The following is a 17640-nucleotide window of genomic DNA, read 5'->3' as shown; positions in this document are numbered from 1 at the left end:
CAAGCAATTCAATGTTCATACAAATCGAAAACACAAACCGAATGTTAGAAATTGTCTACAACCCAGCCAAGATAGCCAAAATCACCCCCAAAGTGTTCTACAAACGTCCGATGATGAGAATAGGTGAAAAGACACCCATAAACTGACTTAATGATGGCAGTTACACAATTGTTCGCAGACTCCACCGTAACTTACGGCTCCACCGTAAGTTACGGTGGACATGATGTTGTTACGGTGGTTTAAAACTGTTTTACGGTGGGAACAAAACAAATTCCAGGTCCACCGTAAATTACGATGGGACCGTAATTTACGGTGACAACCTGAATTTTGTGCCTTCTTTCATCCTTTGCTCCGCACTCGACCCGTTCAACTCCAATACCCTCCAAAGCTGCATTTTATCCACTTTAAGCTCCTGAACTGCACCTGAAACATAAGCAACCATAGTCATCTAATTCAAGATAATTACACGATTAAGTGAAGGATTAATTCGTCTTTTAACATGAGTAAGGGTTGTCCAATGGACCACCCGTCACATCCCCACACTTAACCGTTGCTTGTCCCAAGCAACTCATCAAATCAGTTTCTACACAAGTGATCAATGTAAACCAAACAAAACATGCAATCTTTTTACTAACCCCCTTTTTAACACCCAAAACAATGCACCCCTCTCTAAATCTCTTCTCTCGGCTACAATTGAATACTAGCAAAGATAAGCTAGACACACAATAGGCAAACGGGTGGTTGCACAATCATAGGCTTGTACCTAATCGATCCTTCTCCTATAAGTGCCAAACATGAATGCAAATCAAAGGGACTTTCAAGGTTGTAACGTGGCTAGGTGTATGGGTAGGAAATGGAATATATATGAGGTAGCGAAAACTTGACCCGGTCTTTTTATTACACAAATAAACTAACAAACAACTACCAAACTAAACTACTATATACAAGATAACTAACATCATTTCCCCTTTTTTTTTTCTTTTCTCTTTTTTTTTGAATATAATACTTTCAACATAATCATCAATAACATCACATACTACTAAACAATCACTAATCACTATAAAACCAGGTCAAGTTGGGTAAATTTTTAGGTAAGTAGCTAGGGGTAGCAAATGATAGGCTTTTAGGCACAAAATTGGCAACTAAATGTCCAAACCCCCGCCCCTCTCACTACCATGCTCATATATATAACTTATGAGGTCCAACCCCCAAATCCCACACTCGCTCACACCAACGACGAGGCTACCTAAATGCCCTTATCCTTTCTACATTCATGTCTAACTAAGGACTCAAATCGCATTCAAGCACAAGTTCTAATGCACCCCCACCCGTAGCCACTCTCATCAAAGATAAGCATTATTTATATACAAGTGTGGCTACAATTCTCACCAAGAATGAAAAAGGTATCAAGGGTTGCTGGTGCACCAATTTGAGTTTAATCTAGGGTGTTCAAATTTTCACATCGTTTTGCTTGGCTCAAAATTTTTCAAAATCTTCAAAAATTCCCCCCATCCCCACACTTGGGATACATTGACCCCAATGTATGGCTTTAGGAGGCTTTGATCACTAAAATCATTCAACATCAACAAAAAGCTTCTTCACTCAAACCCCAAATTTCTTTTTGGATTTTTCATTTTATAATTTTTTTTTATGTTTTTCTTCTTTTTTTTAAAACATGACACCACCAACAAGCACCAACCCAACAAAAGAACAAAATCATACACCACCCAACCGCCCAACCGTAAACAAAACAAAACAAACTAACACATATGCACAAAATATACAAAGGAGAAACACAACCTTACTAATAGTAGCGCGGTCCCGGAGGTCCAAAGATGGAAGACATCATGTCGTTCCATTCTCCAAATGCAAATGAGCCGCTACTACTACTTCCTCCTTGTTGTTATTGTGCTCCTTCTTGTTGCCTTGGGTCAATCCATTATGAGTGGTGGATCGGCGGGGTTGGATACGAAACACTACCATCATACGGTGGTAGAGACGCATAATCCAAATGTTGTGGATCCACAACCACCGGCCGCCCGGCATGATAATCAGCGTGCATTCTCCTCTCTTGGTCGTCATAATACCGATTATTCGTTTCCACCTCGTGTTTTGATCATACAACGTCCTCTCCGCCCCCGACCACGTATCAAACACGGATGCCGGAGGCCGTTGATTCTCAATCACTTCTTGCATTGTGCCTTCATAAGCCCATCCCGGCACATAAGATTGCTGCGTATAATCATAGAACATGCCGCCATAACCTCTACCATAACCCCCTTGACCAACATTTTCACCACCATGCGGCTCGTCCGCATAGTCTTCGTCTCCACTTGGAACTACTTCTTCATCACTTTCTGGCTCGTCCGGCTCACCCGGTAACAAATCTCGGGCACCCAACTTTAGTGCCCTCCACCTTTGCCCTTCCGACTTTAACTTGTGATAACGCTCCGATTGTGTATATGACCACCCAATCCCCAACTTATCCAATGTAAAAGGCTGATGCCTTTTTGTTGCTCCTCGATCTTCAGATGTTATCGCCTTTTGTTGTTTCATTAACCCCGTAATTATTCGACAATACGGGACGATGTCTCTTCCATACTTATTCCGGCAGATCCATAAGTGGTTCATGATCAGATAGCGTATCGGAAAACGCGGAGACCCATGCATTAGCGTGTAAAGAACGGGTACTTCGGGAAACCTCACCTGCTCCTTGTCTCCCCTTCGTGGAATAACGTTGAGAACACATATGGCTAACAACAATTTAGTTTCTATTTTTAAATTCTTCCAGTATAGAATACCACTATATTTACCAGGTAAAAAACTAAAAATATTGCTGCCAACATATCATTCCATCGAACATGTTTCTCCGGTTTAATCAAGAGGTCATCAAGAGTCGGTATCATATAATCACTAGCCGGTAGACTGTCGTATTTTCCCAATTTCTTCAATGTGGTAAAAGACATCTCCACTGGAATTCCATTCACAATACCCGTTAGCTTCATTTGCGATGGCCTGTCATATTGGTTAACCTTAAGAGTTGCCACCCACTCTTGAATTTCGGTCATAAACAGGTTGCTTTTATCTTTATCATAACAACTAAGCGCCCCCTCCCAACCTAGAGCGCGAAATTTATCAAACACCCCGAACTGGCCAAATTGAACCTCATTAACTTCTCTTTCACAAATGAATGCAGCAGCCTTGTTCTTCAACTTATTCATGCTGTCATGGTAGAGTGTCGGTTGCCACTCCTCGGCTTGATCATCTAATGGACCCGAATTCCATATCGGCTTTTCAGTCGGGTCCAACTCTATCTCTTCCTCACTTTCACTTTCATCCACTCGGCCCAAATATTGTCTCTTTCGCGGTTGTTGTTCTACTTGTTTGCCTTTCCCTTTCGATGATGGCGAACTAGATCCCGCTTTTTCTTTCGTCTTAACCATTTTCCTACACACATGAGAATAAACAACACAAGCAAACAAAACAAAATTAGGCTCCTTTCTCCAAAACATCCCCACACTTGCTTGTTACTATGGTTGTAGATGCTAGTGAACTATAAGTGTATAAGTTTTTCAAAAATTTGGGCATGGTGTCTCTACAATGTAGAAATCCCCAAAAGTTCACTACTTTACTAACCATCCTACATCTACAACCATACTCATGTTCAAGAACAAGTAACAAGTAACACTATGAACAAGCAAGTGGGTATGAACAAACATCAACAATAACCTCAATCTTCACAATGCATCATCAAAATACAACAATTAAACTTCCATACCTTGTTTTGAAGATGCTAAAGTGCTTGTGAAACAAAAACTCCAAAAACCCCCAAAAATTTTCGGACTAGGGTTTGGAATTCGGACCCAAAAACTGCGTTTTCTTGTAAATCTCTTGGCAAAATCAGAAACTACGTGAAAAATTAGTCAAGATAGACTCCGATTTCACTTAGTTTGGACAAGAATTAATGAAGTTATGGAGGTTTGAAGGTTGGAGAAGAAGAAGAAGTTGTGGGTCTTTGAAAGAGATGGATATGGATGGTGATAGATGAAGTGAAGAATTGTGTGGTTGGGGAATAACTCACGTGACCAGATGTATGATTTTTATTATTATTATTTTTTTTTGTTATATGCGGAACCCCAACCGACCCATCAACGTTTTCTGCGTACCGTAACTTACGGTCAGACCGTAAGTTACGGTGGGACCTGAACATCAATTCTTCACCGTAAACCAGTAGCCAAATGCCGTAAAGCCCCAATTTTTTTTCATTTCCACCGTAAATTACGGTAATACTGTAATTTACGGTAGCTTCTGGGCGTTTGAAGTTTCACAAAAATTGAATTTTTGAAGTGACTTTTTTATATTTTTTCAGTTTTTTCGATTTTTTTATGTTTTTTAATTTTTTCAAAAACGTGTAAAAATCACCCTACCCCCTCAAAAGTCCCGTGTTGTCCTCAACACAATGTTAGAGTAATTCGTGACCCGAACGTCCCCACACTTGTTTCAAACACGGATTTCGAGGAAATACGGTAATTGTACAAACTATACAAAACAAACAAAACAAAACACTACTATTTACACTACCAAACCTGGGCCTCTCATGGTTGTTCCTCATCGACTGGGCGCAAGATGTAGCCCGCTTTGTCAAGCTCCAAGTTGTTGATGTCGTTCCCCTCCAAGTATGGCTTCAACCGGTGACCGTTCACCGTTTGTTGTTTCAATGTTTGCTCGTCTTGGATGTCTACATCACCAAACCTTCCAACTCTCCGAATGACGTACGGACCCATCCATTTGCTTTTAAGCTTACCCGCGAACATCTTGAGTCTTGAGTTATACAACCAAACTTTTTGACCCACTTCAAACGTTTTCTTCCGCAGTTTTGCATCATGCACCTTCTTGAGTTTATCTTTATAAGCCGATGCACATTCATACGCCTCATCCCGAATCTCTTCTATCTCGCTCAATTGTAGCTTTCTTAACTTCCCCGCCTCATCATAATCCGCGTTTACCATCTTAATTGCCCAATGTGCTCGATGCGCTAACTCCATTGGCAAGTGACAACCCTTACCATACACCATCCGGTAAGGCGTTGTGCCAATAGGAGTCTTGTAGGCCGTTCGGTATGCCCATAATGCATCGTCTAACTTACTCGACCAATCCTTTCTATCCGTTCTTACCGTCTTCATAAGAATCTCTTTGATTTGACGGTTGGACACTTCGACTTGCCCACTTGTTTGCGGATGGTAAGGTGTGGCAATTCGGTGATTCACGCTATACCTCTTCAATAGTTTTCCAAAGTTGAAGTTCTTGAAATGCGAACCACCATCACTTATAATGACCCGCAGAATGCCAAAACGGGAGAAAATGTTGGATTGAACAAATTTACAAACAACCGAATGGTCGTTTGTTCGTGTTGCAATAGCTTCAATCCACTTCGAGACATAATCCACCGCTACCAAAATGTATAGGAAGCCATTCGAGTTCGGGAAGGGACCCATAAAATCGATACCCCATACATCAAATATCTCAACAACCAAGATTGGTTGTAATGGCATCTCATCCCTCTTCGATATACTTCCCATTTTTTGACAATTTATACAATTTCTAGCGAATTCACATGCATCCTTGAAAATGGTGGGCCAATAAAACCCACATGAAAGAACCCGGTAACCTGTTTTGTGCCCACTAAAATGACCCCCACATGCGAACGAATGGGCATGGGTCAAAATTTCCAACACTTCTGTTTCGGGCACACACCTTCGTATAACTTGATCCGGTCCAATCTTGAAAAGATCCGGTTCATCCCAAATGTATTGCTTCACTTGGACCATGAATTGTTGTCGACGCTTTTTGGTCCAATGACTTGGAATGGCACCCGTGGCTAAATAGTTGACATAATGAGCATACCACGGTGCAACGAAAGTGGAAACGGCTAAAAGTTGCTCGTCGGGAAAACTTTCATTGATTTCACTCACATCATCGATCCCTTCCACCGGAATCCGAGACAAGTGATCCGCTACTACATTCTCACTTCCCTTTTTGTCTCGGATTTCTAAATCAAACTCTTGTAGCAATAATACCCACCGAATCAAACGAGGCTTCGCGTCTTTTTTCTCCATCAAGTATCGGACCGCGCTATGATCCGAATAAACCACCACCTTGCTTCCCCAAATATACGAGCGAAACTTATCCAAAGCATACACCACCGCTAGTAATTCTTTCTCGGTTGTGGTGTAATTAAGTTGCGCTTCGGATAGAGTTTTGCTTGCATAGTAAATCACCACCGGCTTTCTATCAACCCGTTAACCCAAAACTACACCAATAGTGGTGTTGCTTGCATCACACATTATCTCGAACGGCTTTGACCAATCCGGTGGTTGCAAGATAGGAGCTTTGACCAAGTGTTCCTTCAAAACAGTGAAAGCTTGCATACACTCGTTAGTAAAATCAAATGGGACATCTTTTAACAACAAGTTGCATAGAGGCTTAGTGATAACACTGAAACCCTTTATGAAACGTCTATAAAATCCCGCGTGTCCCAAGAACGACCTTACACCCTTAACATTTTTCGGAGGTGGCAAAGATGATATTACCCGTATTTTTGCCTTATCCACCTCCATCCCCCTTTCAGAAATTACATGACCCAACACAATGCCCTCTTGCATCATGAAATGACTTTTCTCCCAACTTAGCACTAAGTTTTTCTCAACACATCTTTTCAACACTTTTTGTAATTCGTTGAGACAAGCATCAAAACTAGTGCCAAAAATGGAGAAGTCATCCATGAAAACTTCGAGCGACTCTCCAACCATGTCCGAGAAAATACTCATCATACATCGTTGGAAAGTTGCCGGAGCATTGCACAAGCCAAATGGCATTCGCCTAAAGGCAAAGGTGCCATATGGACAAGTGAAGGTGGTCTTGTGTTTGTCATCCGGGTGTATTGCTATATGATTGTAACCCGAGTACCCATCCAAAAATCAATAGTATTTTTGACCCGATAGTTTTTCAATAATTTGATCAATGAATGGTAGCGGGAAATGATCCTTAGAAGTGGCGGCATTCAATTTCCGGTAGTCAATACATACACGCCACCCGGTAACCGGTCGGGTGGCAATTTGGTCACCACTTTCATCTTTGACTACTTGAATGCCGGCCTTCTTAGGCACAACTTGGGTGGGACTCACCCAAGCACTATCCGAAATCGGATAGATAATTCCTGCATCCAACCATTTAATTACCTCTTTTTTAACTACCTCTCGTAGGTTCGGATTCAATCGCCTTTGAGCTTCTCGTGTCGGCTTTGCATCTTCGGTGGTAATGATTTTATGCATGACAATGGATGGACTAATTCCTTTGAGATCGGCAATCGTCCATCCAATAGCTCCCTTGTTTTCACTTAAGACCTCCAACAATGCTTGCTCTTGGGCCAACTCTAAATTAGAGGCAATAATGACAGGTAAAGTGTCATTATCCCCTAAAAACACATACTTCAAGTGGCTTGGCAAGTCTTTGAGCTCCAACTTTGGCGGTTCCTCTAATGATGGTTTAGTACCCGAATCTATCTCCGCCGGTAGACCTTCGAACTGGTGGGTCCATGGCGGTCGACCTTCTTTCACCGCCATTGCATCTTGCTTTTCCTCTTCAACCCGGAGTGCATAAGCATGTACCTGTTCAGAAAAATCACACAGGCAAATATCCAAACCATCCTCCTCATACTCATGCGGGTTGCATCCGTCAACTAATCTGCCATGAAACACTCATCAACACCATTAGCATTAGAATTGTTAGTAAAAACATTCAAACGCATTTTTCTATTCCCAAAAGTCATGTCGACCGTACCAAATCTACAATCGATCACGGCATGAGCGGTGCTCAAAAATGGCCGACCCAAAATTACATTTTGTTGTTGTTTTGGGTCCGCGGATGAGTAGTCCAAGACTAGAAAGTCAACCGGGTAATAAAATTCATCAATTTTAACAATTACATTTTGCACCATCCCCCGGGGTCACTTATGAGACAAATCGGCCAAAACAACCGTTGTCTCCACCCTTGCTAATGGACCAAAATCATATTGGTCATATAAGCCCCCCGGTAAAATGCTCACCCCGGCTCCAAGATCTAGTAACGCCTTAGCCATTTGAAAATTACCAACTTGTATGTTAATCAATGGCGTGCCCGGATCTTGGAGCTTAGGAGGAAGCTCCCCATTTAAAACTGCACTTACTTGCCCGGTTAAATCGACCCGTTTAGGCACTTTTTTCTTGTTTTGCCTTTTTTGCGTACATAGCTCTTTTAAAAATTTGGCATAGGCGGGTACTTGTTTTATTGCATCGAGAAGTGGTAAGTTAATTTTAACTTGTTTAAACATGTCCCACATTTCCTCTTTTTGGGGACCTCTCGATACAATAAAGTTTTTCTTTCCCGGGTCAAGTAAAGCCGAAGGAAAAGGGACTTGACTCGGTTCACCCTCAACTTTTTCATTCTTTTCATGTTCTTTATTTTCATCTACACCTGGTTTGTTAACATTTAATTCTTTTGGTTTTACCGGTGAAACATCATCATTACTATCATTACCCGTGATGTCCTCAACTACCCCCTCAACCAATTCGGGTGACAAATTGGCTTTAAACTCTTTCCCACTTCTTAAAACACTAACATGATGAACATTAACATTACCTCGTGACGTACCATGCGAAGGGTTTACCTTAGTGTCGCTAGGAAGTTGACCCTTGTTTTTCTTCAATTCAGCCACGTCGGTTGCTAATTGACCCATTTGGGTTGTTAGTGATTGGATGCTCTTGTCGCGAACCTCATCCTTTTGCATTCGAACTTCATCGAGTTGGTTCCGTTTTTGCATCTCCATTTGCATGCTCTTTAGCATCTCCATCATCTCGTTTCCACCCGAAGACCCCCCTTGTTCTTGACCCGTTTGATATTGTCTTTGATAGCCTTGGTTGTTCCCGCCTCGGTATCCACCTTGGTTATTGTAAGGTTGGCGTGAACCAAAGTTACCTTGGCTACCATGAAAGTTCGGGTTGGCTTGATTCAAAGGGTTCCCATACCGAAAGTTTGGGTGGTTTCTCAACCCGGGGTGGTAAGTATTTGAGTTCATGTTGTTGTAATTTCTACCACCGCCTCCTTGACCTTGACCTTGAACCGCATGGACTTCTTCATATTGCCCTTCCAACATCCCTTGGCAATTTTCAGCCGCATGACCTATTTCATTACACAAAGCACAAACATCATAAATCTGGTTAGTAGTTTGAACATTACCATCATCTATGGCGTGCACTTGAGGTCGGGCAATGGCCGGTCACGCTCTCCTTGATGCTTGAGCTTTCCTCTTTGATGTAGTTGCCATGCTCTCCAAGAACTCCCAATCATCGTTCTCATAATTTGTTCCAAAAGTCCCACCGGTAATAGACATCAAATCACGTGCATCTTCGGCACTCAACCCCTCGTGAAAGGCATTCATCAACTCCCACAATTCAATTCCATGGTGAGGGCAATTCTTTATCATCATATTGAAGCGTTCGAATGCCTCGTGAAACATCTCACCATGTTGTTGTTGGAAGCTTCTCAACCCCTTTCTTGCATCGTTGGTCTTTTGGGCGGTGTAAAACTCATCCAAGAAAGTTTGTTGCATCTCCCCCCATGTATATATGGATGCCGAAGGTAACGTGTAAAACCATTTCTTCGCCTTATCTTCCAAAGAAAATTGGAATAATACCAATTTGATGTCATCAGCCGAGAACCCTTGACTCCCAAGAGTGTTACAAATCGAATCATAAGCCTCCAAATGAAAGTAAGGCTCCTCCGTTGCTAATCCTTTATACTTTGGTAAACTTTGCAAAGAGTTGGTCCTCACTTCAAATGTCCTCCCTTGATCATTGTGAGGAATAACTACCGGTGAAGGGTTTTGAGTGATTACCGGCCTAAAATGTGCTTCGATGCCCCTCACATTTTCTCTAAGGTGTCTCCTTGGTACACCAAACCTACCTCTTGGAGGGATAGGACCCATTGGCCTTGGTACTTGCCCTTGTGGTGCGATTGGTTGTTGAAACTGTTGTTGTCGCATCGGTGGGCGTTGAGGTGGTCTTTGAAATTGTTGAACATTTGGTTGTACATTTTGTGGCCGAATTTGTTGCAATGGGATAGGATGTTGCATTAGTGGCCCTTGTGGTCTTGGCCGAATGTGTTGTGGTACGAGTTGTTGTTGTTGTTGCATTCCACCGACACTTGCCATCCCTTGAGATTGACTTTGCACATATCCAAATTCTCCTTGATCACCATAACCCCCGTAAGCATACCCATCCTCATCATAACCCTCAAACTACTCAAATCCTTCATCATACCCATCTCCTTGAATTCCTGACGATTGCCCAAATGGAAGGTTTGAATATTGAAAACCCGCTTGGTTCGATGGTCTAAATGTTGAAGTAGCATGGACAATGGTCGAAATTGGTGCTATGGTATAGCTTGAATATGACGGACCCGCACCCGGAAAGAAATGGGACAATGGTGGTATAGTAGTGGATGGGTTAAAGGTAATGGTTGGTTCTTCTTGGGTAGTAATGGGTTGTGTTGTGTTGGTTGGTGTAGTGTCATGAGGTGGAGTAGGAATTGTAGTGGAATTTGGTATGGTTGTGTTTGGTGATGGTTGTATGGAAGTAGGTATAAATGATGAGGTCGTTTGACCCGTTGTAGGTGGAATTTGTGAATCGGCCATGATGTTTCTTGGTGTAATTGGTGAAGTGGGTGAACCAATAATTCTGTTTTCTCGCAATAAAACCCTGTTTTGCCTTAGCGTTCTTTCGATTTCCGGATCAAATGACAATGGTGACGCTTTGTGAGAGCCTCTAGTATGCATGCACCCGTAGAACCTGCACACTAAACACACTAGTGTAAACCCGAAAATAACAAAACAAAACTAACAAACTGACACACGTTGCGCAGTACTCCCCGGCAACGGCGCCAAAATTTGATGTGATGTCGTGGTCACAATCAAATTTAATCCCAAGAACAACTATATAGATAGTGGTAAGAGGGTATCGAACTCAGGGAGTATGTGGAAAATATGTCGACTATATAGCTTTGCAATTAAACTACAATTAACCTAATTTGCAGAAAATAAAGATCAATGATTTAGATTGTTGTTTTAGAGAACTAAATTAATTAACTAAGTGCAAATTGAAATTGGTTGTTTAACAGATTAGGAAAAACAATGACCATCTTAGGATTCAGTTTCTTTAAACAATTATGTGTAATTCCAACTAGAAAGAGTTACATAGACATAACTCATGTATAGATAATTGAAGTGATAAAAGGGAACAAAGTACTCGGATTGTATAAACGCGAGGTTGTTTCCCGATGACCAATTAATCAATAACCAACCCTAACCCTTCCCGTGATATCTCGATTGCCAACGGCACCAAGAACGTACGATTGAGACTAGAAATTGCACTATCAATTAACACGCTACAAGCAATTATGCATACACCATGATAAACAAGCAAACACAAGTTATCATTCTAGAAATTCAGAATTAAACACACAAAAGTTCAAGAGAAACCTGCACCTAAGATGATCACCGAAAGTTCTAGCCACACATAGCTTGGTGAATCATCATAATAAGCAATTCAATGTTCATACAAATCGAAAACACAAACCGAATGTTAGAAATTGTCTAGAACCCAGCCAAGATAGCCAAAATCGCCCCCAAAGTGTTCTACAAACGTCCAATGATGAGCATAGGTGAAAAGACACCCATAAACTGACTTAATGATGGCAGTTACACAATTGTTCGCAGACTCCACCGTAACTTACGGCTCCACCGTAAGTTACGGTGGACATGATGTTGTTACGGTGGTTTGAAACTGTTTTACGGTGGGAACAAAACAAATTCCAGGTCCACCGTGAATTACGGTGGGACCGTAATTTACGGTGACAACCTGAATTTTGTGCCTTCTTTCATCCTTTGCTCCGCACTCGACCCGTTCAACTCCAATACCCTCCAAAGCTGCATTTTACCCACTTTAAGCTCCTGAACTGCACCTGAAACATAAGCAACCGTAGTCATCTAATTCAAGATAATTACGCGATTAAGTGAAGGATTAATTCATCTTTTAACATGATTAAGGGTTCTCCAATGGACCACCCGTTAACGGGGTGCCAACCTCCATCATATCTGATCATGATGCGCGTTTTACTTCTGAACTGTGGCAGGCAATGCACAAATCTTTTGGCTCACGTTTAGACATAAGCACCGCATTTCATCCTCAGACGGATGGACAGTCTGAGCGCACTATTCAAACCCTTGAAGACATGCTTAGGGCATGTGTGATTGATTTTGGCAACGACTGGGAAAAACATCTCCCGTTGGTGGAGTTTTCGTATAATAACAGTTACCACACCAGCATTCAAGCCGCTCCGTTGAGGCATTGTACGGGCGTAAATGCCGATCACCTCTTTGCTGGGCAGAAGTTGGTGACAGCCAGATCACGGGTCCAGAACTTGTGGTAGACACAACGGGAAAGATTGCGCAGATACGACAACGAACGACGGCAGCTCGTGACCGTCAGAAAAGCTACGCCAATAAGCGTAGGAAACCTCTAGAATTTCAGGTCGGGGACCGGGTTCTACTTAAAGTCTCACCCTGGAAGAGTGTGGTTCGCTTTGGAAAAAGGGGCAAGCTCAATCCGCGATATGTCGGACTGTTCGAAATCATTGAGAAAATAGGCAAGGTGGCCTACAAACTGAACCTACCAGCAGAACTCGGTGGAGTTCACAACGTTTTTCACGTGTCAAATCTGAAGAAGTGTCTGTCAGATGAGACCCTTATAGTTCCTTTGAAGGAGCTCACTATCGACGACCAGTTGTGATTCGTCGAGGAACCAGTAGAGATTACTGACCGAGATGTGAAAGTTCTCAAGCACACCAGGATACCTCTTGTTTGAGTTCGTTGGAACTCCCGTCGTGGCCCAGAGTTCACCTGGGAACGAGAAGACCAATGAAACTCAAGTATCCCCAGTTGTTCGGAAACAATGCAACTACTACTGAGGCTGAAGCTACTGCGGAATTTCGGGACGAAATTCCAAATCAACGGGGGGATGATGTGACACCCCAAGAAAACCAGTAAACCACACAACTTAACTAGCTTCGTCAGTAACCGCATGCTAAATTTCGGGACGAAATTTCTTTCAAGTTGGGGATAATGTGACAACTCGAGTTTCCAAGATTCCACCATTGCACTAATTACACGTTAATTGTCTAAGTTGTTTGTTTTCACGACTTGTTTGCTTTGTAACCGTACATGTTGGTAATATGTAAATCATTATGTGACTTTTGTGTTGATATGCTTGGTGATGTGATATGTAACATGTATGAATAAGTTAAAACCATAAGCTAATTCACCTTGTATAAGCTCGACGAAACCAGGTGTTTCTCCATAACCAACATCGACGAAACAGGATTCGTTTCGTCACAAACATCTCGACGAAACAAGTTGTTTCGCCGGCCCAATGTTTCGCCGAAGCCCATTAAGGGCCCGATACGATTACGCGTATATTTATAGGGTATCACTGTTTCATTCGTCACACTTTTAGCAAATAAGAAACCCTAGTGCTCTCTCCCTACTGACGGCGACTGTGTGTCCTCGAAGCCACCTAAAATCGATCGAGTCATTGTTCCGTTCAACCGATTAGTGTGTAATATCTCGGATTGATCAAACTGTTAAGTTATTGTGTAGATGGTTGTTATTATGTTTGAATCCCATTGACTGTTGATGATGTTTATTTGTGAATCTGTTAACAATTAGGGTTTCTTGGTATCATAGATTTGAATAGACTTTGGATCAATGAGGAACGATGTCTGTAATGATGAATCTATGAATATTGTATTGTGCAATGGCTATTACATATGCTAGATTGTTTAAGGTTGGCACATGGTTAATGTATGTTTGTATGCTATTGATGATTTCATTGATACTGCTACTGTTGAACTAGGGTTCATGCTAGATGTTATGTGCCATGACGATTGGTATGATAATTGGTATCAATGATTGTTGTATGATTGCATGATTTCTGTGTGATGATGATGAACGGCGGTTAGGGTTTCTAGGCAATCATCAATTACACGACATAACTGATCTAAGGGACAAAACGCTGATACCGACGAAACAGGTGTGTTACGCCGGAGGGTAAATACGACGAAACGAATGTGTTTCGTCGAAGGGATACACGACGAAACATATGTGCTTCGTCACTAAGGAATCACGACGAAACAAGGGGTTTCGTCAAGGGTGAAATTGCACAGTGAACTCAGTTAAGTCTGTTAAGGGTTAACTGGGTTAGTTAGCTGTTGTTAAATGATAAGTATGACTTGCATGAACTTGTATAACTGATAAATGCTATGCGTTGCTTGTTACTTGCATGAACGTGATGATGTTACCTGTTAGTCAAACATGTGAATGTCAACTGATTTGTGTGTATGTGCAAACTATAGGATTTGATTGAATTAATTGTACGAGTAATCTTAGCATACCGAGCAAACCGAGGTGAGTTCACACTTTCTACAAGGCATGGGATTCCCAAGGGTTGGGAATGGGTTAATAAACTAAAGAGAACTCTACATATCCTCCTTGGGTAGGATACGTACGACCATCCTCCTTGGGTAGGATGCCACTATAACTCCTACGTATTCTCCTTGGGTAGAACTACGTACGCTCGTCCTCCTTGGGTAGGACAGCAACCTAAACTTACTAGACAAAACTCTATCATGAAGTCCCTCCTCTTTATATCGACTTAATCGCCGAGGCCGATGGCGAGCGGGTCATTAGTTAATAACGCTATTAGGTTTAACAAACCTCACACCGTGTCGTTCGAACGGGCGTGTACTAATGGACTATGGCAAACTGTCAGTGATGATAGACACTAATGTAAGGCACAACTTATATTCGTTAGTAGTCGATATGGTATGGTCTAGTGGTTCACAGGGGAAGCCCCCCACTGGTTATGGTATGTTTGGGAAACAGGGTAAACTGGTAATTCACATGGGAAGCCCCCACCAACTATAAATATGTTTGGGAAACAAAAGAACTGGTTAACTCATGGTTTACGAAACAACTTACGATTTCAAAACACACTGGTAAAACTGCACAACCAACTGTGAACTCGCTCAACTTTGTTGTTGACTTGTTGTTACATGCCTTGTAGGTCGTTAGGTGTTTATGGAGCTTGCACAGGGAGGAGCGGTCGTTGTGGGATTATAGACTGTTATGTTCCATACTTAAACATTTGAACTTTAAACTATGTGTTGGTTATTTGAACATTACTATGCTTCCGCTGATTTCTTAGACATATTTGGTTTATTTTGAAACACCAATTATATTGCGTTTGGTTTTAATTATTTAATTGTATTGTTCAATATGATTGGTGACTTGATCCTGGTCAATCACGCCTTCAAGCGGTGATACTCTGCATATGGATTTTGGGGGTGTGACACATATGTATAAACAAGAAAAAAAATAAAACGAACATAATAAGTATTAAATTGTATAAGTTTTGTAAAAAGTCTTTGAGATTATATAACTTTTAACATGTTACATTGGCTATTTGATGATTGTACGTTGACATAATTAATTGTCTTTAAAAGAAAATAATTTAATATGAGAAAATGATTGAAGAGAAGAAAGATTGGGTGTAGTGGACGTGAAAACCCACCCACATTAGCCATTAACATCTTCCAAACCGATCATCTTGGGCGCCAAGGAGCGGTTAGCAGTCCTCTCCATTAAGCTGGTAACACCCCTCATTCTCCAACATCTATTTTAGCCAATCATAACAAGCTAATCACCCACCTTTTATATTTTTTTTATATAATTTGGGTTCATTAAGGTGCTGTTTGTTTTTGCTTATAACATCTGTAAAATGCTTATGTCTGCAGGCGGGCAGACATAAGATGTTGAAGACTGTTTTTTTTTTTTTTTTTAAACAGATCTACAAATAGCTTCTTTCATCTTAAAAAAAAGCTCAGAACCTTTGCTTCAAACATCTTCACAAAACCTAATCCAAACACCTCACACCACAAAAACTTCTCCCCTGCCACCACCACCTCCACCACCACCATCGTCAAAACCCACCACCACCAAACCCATCACCACCAAACCCATCTGTGAGAGAGAGAGAGAGCGTAGAGAAAGAGAGACCCGTCGGAACAAGGCACCGCTGCTGCCGCCGCCGCGTGTCGCTTCTGCTGCGTCATCACCATCAAACGCCGCCACCACTGTTGGTGGCCGGCTGGTCACCTTCGAGCGAGGGAGAAAGAGATCGAGTGGGTGGGGGGGGTGTGGTGCGGAGGTGGTGCGGTGGTGGTTAATCAGGGGGAGGGAAGGGGGTATCGAGCTGCATGTTGTGGATGTTGTGGCTGGATGTGCTTCTTTTGTGCTTCATGGCGGTGGTGTGATGGCGGAGGTGGTGCGGTGGTGGTGGCAGAGGTGGTGAGGTGGTGGTGGTGGTTGTAGAGAGAGAGAGTTTCTAGAGAGAGAGAGAGCAGAGAGAGAGAGAGCTTGTGTGTGTTGTGTGGTTGAAATTGTTTTTGAAGAAAAAAAAAAACAAACCCTCTTCTCCTTGCAGACTGCAGACATTTGGGTCACATCTTCTCTTGAAGATGTCTGCAGATGTGGTTCGCAGACTACAGACATTTTACATCTGAAAAAAAAACAGCACCTAAATAACTACATACTTTTAAGGGTTTAGTTAGTTAAAATCTCACTATCATATTACGGACATGACACAAATTGTTTTCAGTTAAACCAACATACTTGTTCTAACAAATTTATTGTCAAGACCAAATGAATAGGATAGAAACGTGTTTGATAATAACTCTTTTCTACGCTTTTTATGAAAAGAAAAGTTATGTACAATTTCTATATACATTTATAGCACATGCATGCATGCATACAATCACACTTTACTTGGGTTTTAAGTCGATGTAAGACAACCAAAATTCCATTACGAAATTGGATAAAATACCTTTCCAAAAAGATAAAAGTTAGGTTACACTAGTCACTCTTTCACCTTTTTCTTATTTTATATGATTGTGCTTTATTTGTAATCCGTTAAAGATATAAAGTGTAATCAAAAGAGATTTAAGATGTTAATGGGTGATCTACTTGTAAAGCATATTAAGGGTTTTTGATTGTCACTCAAGATTTTTAAACTTATTTAGAAAAATAAAAAATTAATATACATGTTGCATTTTAGAAACAAATTAAAAAAAAGTATTGATTTCAATTAACTAGCTCCGTTATTATTTCTAATTGATTATATTGAACGACACATTATCTTTTATTACCTCAAACCTTCGGTTTAGCTGTTACGTTTTCCTATTGCAATTGCAAATTATCATTATTTATGTGACATGACTGCACCCTAACCAAAGATTCAAACGTCAAGTTAAGAGACATGTAAGCACCGAAAATTACCAAACGGGTGGAAAGAAATCCCGGGTCCACCACAAATTATATTGCCAAATACAACAAAGTGTGAGTCAAATGATAGAACACCAAAACTGAAGTGAAGCTGCCAGTACAAAGTTATGTGTAGTACCAGTAGTACTACACTCGATCTTTTTGCATATAAA

The 17640-nt window shown here is 41.4% G+C and overlaps 1 protein-coding gene and 1 non-coding gene across 3 annotated transcripts; one reads left to right on the top strand and one right to left on the bottom strand.

Moving 5' to 3' along the window:
- Window positions 1–1597: 1597 nt before the first annotated feature.
- Window positions 1598–4022, bottom strand: LOC110938631. 2 transcript variants are annotated; one of them, XM_022180828.2, is made up of 2 exons: window positions 3779–4022; window positions 1598–3447 (listed from the first exon to the last, which is right to left on the bottom strand). In XM_022180828.2, the coding sequence occupies exon 2, from the start codon at window positions 2668–2670 to the stop codon at window positions 1846–1848; it is 825 nt and encodes a 274-aa protein (XP_022036520.1). In that variant the 5' UTR covers window positions 2671–3447; window positions 3779–4022; the 3' UTR covers window positions 1598–1845. Both variants share the same exon structure in this region, with proteins under 2 accessions (XP_022036520.1, XP_022036521.1).
- Window positions 4023–9491: 5469 nt separating this feature from the next.
- LOC118492893 lies at window positions 9492–9597 on the top strand. Its single transcript, XR_004894894.1, has one exon. It is a non-coding gene; the product is annotated as a small nucleolar RNA R71 (small nucleolar RNA).
- The last annotated feature ends 8043 nt before the right edge of the window (window positions 9598–17640 follow it).

This window comes from Helianthus annuus, chromosome 5, assembly GCF_002127325.2.
Source record: "Helianthus annuus cultivar XRQ/B chromosome 5, HanXRQr2.0-SUNRISE, whole genome shotgun sequence".
Taxonomy (NCBI): domain Eukaryota; kingdom Viridiplantae; phylum Streptophyta; class Magnoliopsida; order Asterales; family Asteraceae; genus Helianthus; species Helianthus annuus.
Note: the sequence above shows the minus strand (reverse complement) of the source record. Positions and strands in the feature narration are given on the sequence as shown.